At 34.7% G+C, this 3,943-nt stretch overlaps 1 protein-coding gene across 2 annotated transcripts; it reads left to right on the top strand.

Annotated features, from left to right (window-relative positions):
• Positions 1-765: 765 nt before the first annotated feature.
• On the top strand, positions 766-3,670 carry LOC147543419 (acyl-acyl carrier protein thioesterase TE3, chloroplastic-like). Of its 2 annotated transcripts, none has more exons than XR_015223956.1 (5): positions 766-1,062; positions 1,977-2,077; positions 2,801-2,910; positions 3,129-3,228; positions 3,328-3,670. XR_015223956.1 is itself a non-coding variant. In XM_086637496.1 (5 exons), exons 1-5 carry the CDS (start codon positions 833-835, stop codon positions 3,448-3,450), a joined length of 660 nt encoding a protein of 219 aa, XP_086493622.1. In that variant the 5' UTR covers positions 775-832; the 3' UTR covers positions 3,451-3,670. The 2 variants fall into 2 exon arrangements, 1 of the variants encoding a protein (XP_086493622.1); XM_086637496.1 differs by having other exon boundaries at positions 775-1,062; positions 3,133-3,228.
• Positions 3,671-3,943: the final 273 nt, after the last annotated feature.

Below are 3,943 nucleotides of genomic sequence, written 5' to 3'. Positions count from 1 at the left end.
TTCAGATCAATAAATGGGCAGATCCCTAAACCAGAGAAACACGACTTTGATTTTGTTCTCTTCCCATTAAGACAAAATTACTACAGAGATCTCTCTAGGTTTAGAAGATTTGACTTCATAGTCATCATCATGGCTTCTAATGATTCAGGTAAGTAACTCATTTAAATTTTATCTCTCTATTCATCAAATATGACTTCTGTAATGTTTTCATTGTTTAGACTGGATAATATGCTTGATTCATGTTTTGAATAATGAAATATCGAACATAAATGAGCTTGCTATTTTGTATATTGAGAAGGATATGACTGACACTCTTGATTCTTCACCATAGTGACTTTTCATCCCAAAATATAAAGAGATTAATATTTGGTAACCAATGGTAATATCTTACACACAAAAAATGAAAATATTATAGTATTTTAATACATAGATACGCTTATGATCTGCGGAAAATGTATAGGGTCATATTTTCTTCACTCACTTCGGGCAACTAAAAAGTTAGCCAACTCGTGGTCGTCGACGATGGTCAGTTGTCGCTAGGCCACCCTTGTAGCAACCAATTTTGGCGAATATTGAGAGAGAAATGACGTGACAGTAACAGTTTTATAACAAAGCGTAAAAAATAAAAAAAGATTTATTGAACGTCAAGTTCGACTAATGGAATAATGATCTTGGGCCAAATTAGAACGTATGGAAGCCAAATGTTAACGTTGGTCACAAATTGGGGACCAAATTGGAATTAACCCCCAACTTAAAACTGAAGCTTTCCAGTTCAGCTTCGTCAGACTCATCCCCTTCTACCCTTCTTCCCCTCTATCGTCATCCGTCAAAAATGTTGCAGGCTCTCGTTTCCTGCAAGCAATTGACATTTTCACCTTCAAATTCCAAAATTTCGCCCTACCCTTTCACCTTCCCTGGCTCCCCAATGACTTCTTCTCTCTTTCCCATTTCTCCATCATTTTCTTCTTCGAAACTCTTCTCTTCACGTCTACCTTTCCTTCTTCCTCTTCTAAGAAATAGTAGTACTAGTATCCATGTATTTGATCTTCAAGGAGGAAAAGGGTATTACTTTATTTACTCCTTACTTTTAATTCATGATGCATTTAATTTTATTTTTTTCCTTTCAAGATATAATTTGGGAACTAGGGATCTTGGATGATCATTACTTGTTTTAATCAGTAAAACCCATTATGCAATTTCGACGTGTTTTAATTTTAGTTGATCAGCTCAGTACCTGGTGAATTTTGTGCTATTTTTTTGTTAGTTTTAGATGATCTAGGCTTTATAATCTATAATTTCAATTAAAACCTTTTACTCATAATTAGGGCATCCAATTAGGGTACTGTAGTATAGTAGTTGGTGGTGTTTCTTTCTGTTTTTCCTTTGTTGTTAATGCATCTTAGTTTCTGTTAAATTTTGTGCATTTAGTAGATATATAGTACTGCCAAATAAATCTAATAGTTTTTGTTCAAGGATTTATGAAATCATGATTTAGGTTTTACCCACTTGGATAAGTTGGATGTTTCTTCTAAAGTTAGGTTTTTCGTGTGAAACGGGATCGATTTCATCCCAGATTGTAATTTAGATTTGTGAATTTCTTTTAGTAGATTAGGGAACGAAGACATTCAACGTATCCGTTGTCTGACATACGTACAAATTTAATGGGGTTTGGGTTCATACTTCTGTAGCCACTAACCTCTCACAGAAGTTAAGTTCATGGTATCTGAGTTGGATTGTCAAAGGCGAATGGAGTTTTAGTTTTTTGTTTTTCGTCTCAAATAGCGTATCCATTTTGATGGGATTTTGGATTTTGAATTGGAATCATCTAGTTTTCGCCAGATTGAAACCTTGTGAGACTAGCTTAAAAATTACAACTTAACTCTGATTTTGCCAGTTATTTTGTTATAATTTGTTTATGGCATTTGCCGTCCAATTAAGGATCCTTCTTAACAACAAAACTGACTCTACATTTTCAGAATGAGCGACTATTTTGATATTGAGCTCAAAGTTCGTGATTATGAACTAGATCAGTATGGTGTTGTAAACAATGCTGTTTATGCAAGTTACTGCCAACATGGTAAGGTGTATTTCCAAGTGTTTTTTCTTATAAATCGTTGCCACCATATCTTGAAAGAATATTTCTTGCTTTTCTTTATGTTCACAAAATTAACTTATGGTGTTTGAACACGCTGGACAATATCACACATATGTATTATTATAAATTGGTTGAAAGTGTTATTCTTGTGCATATGTCGAACACAAATTTGAGAATATCCAACAGGTTAAAGTGAGTATCCATGTTTCGTAGGAGAAGGTTATAAATTAGGATTGTTCTTTCCCGGTCAAATGCTCTCTCGTGAAGTATTGATCTAACTTGTGATTGTTTGTCCTCTTGATTCTTGAAAAACACCAATATTGAATAGAGACAAATATAACTGTGATTGTTGCGAACTGTTTAAATAATCGATACCTACTTCTCATATGATCATTCCCTTCGAAATTCAAGTCGATGTATTAGTTTTATACACGCATTCGGGATTGAACATGGATATAGGCATATAGCCATATAGGTACTTGCACCTGTTTGAACAATTAGTAATGCTTGTTTTAGGTTTATCGCAGCCATTAAGGTATTTAGTATTTTCCATGACTCACTGTCAGAGTCCACGTTTATTAGGCACCATTTGATTGAGAAAGACACAAAGCTTGAGAGTCTTTTTTGCGTATTTTTTGCTTCTGTTTTTCTGTTTCCTTGTTCTTGTTTTGCTTCTGAAAATTTAGTCTTCATAACATTGATCAGCTCGTCACGAACTGCTAGAAAAGATAGGTGTCAATGCAGATGCAATTGCTCGTACTGGCAATGCTTTAGCACTATCCGAGCTGTCTCTCAAATTCCTCGCTCCCCTAAGGGTACGTCTTTCACTTGCTCATTTCATAAGTTTCTCGATGATTTCGATTTCTTCCTAATCTCATTACTGCACTTGATACTAATAACTGCGTCGTATCCAAATGAAATTTGGTCGTTCAATTTTCAAATTGATACAAAAATTTAGCGAAGAATAACTTCCAACTTCTACCAAAATGGTAGAACAATTACGTTCTGGTTCTGATTGTATTCCATGGTGCAGCCAGAGTGGTGAGAGGTTTGTCGTGAAAGTGAAAATAAGCGGCTCCTCAGCTGCTCGCTTATTCTTTGAGCACTTGATTTTCAAGCTACCAAATGAAGAGGTGGTATTTATATTTTTGTTGCTACTTCCAAAACTTACATTCTCTTAATGCCATCTTTCAATACTTGCAAATTCACAGTTATTTGTTCTTTTGCGTCAGCCGATATTGGAGGCGAAGGGTACAGCAGTTTGGCTTGACAAAAACTATAGACCTGTCCGTATTCCTCCAGAAGTGCGATCAAAGTTTGTTCAGTTTATTCGTCATGAAGATGATACTCGGTGATAGTGGAGTAACTGTTTCAGATGAATCCGGCAATATTTCTTCTCCTCCCGTCCTACAAAGAAAAAGTTATTGTCTTATCAAGTTGAACTTGGTTCCGTTTTTATGATTGCCGAAAATATTGATGGTTCGGGTTGTTTTAGTAGCTGATTGTTGCAAATTTGTTTTGCCCGATCACATATGTAAGTTACGGTTTTCCTAGAATTGTAGCTTGTATCGTTCATCTTTGGCTAACATTTCATATAGAAAATGCTTATAATTAGATGATGTAGAAACGCAGCGGAATTAAAAGAGATTAAATAACTAAATAAGAACGATGAAAATAAAGATCAAATAACTCTAAATACTCAACTTTATTAAAACTTCAAAGGGGTTTTTCTCTCAATATGGGAATAATAGACAAACTAGATATCCTTTTATAGGATTCTGGACTTTTCTAGATAGACTTGAATTAGATTTTCCTAAATAATTAAAATACTGCAACTGCCTAAATAAC

Source organism: Eschscholzia californica, unplaced genomic scaffold, assembly GCF_041429995.1.
Source record: "Eschscholzia californica isolate CP2 unplaced genomic scaffold, dmEscCali1.0.p SCAF_4, whole genome shotgun sequence".
In the NCBI taxonomy this organism is placed as follows: Eukaryota; Viridiplantae; Streptophyta; class Magnoliopsida; order Ranunculales; family Papaveraceae; genus Eschscholzia; species Eschscholzia californica.
Note: the sequence above shows the minus strand (reverse complement) of the source record. Positions and strands in the feature narration are given on the sequence as shown.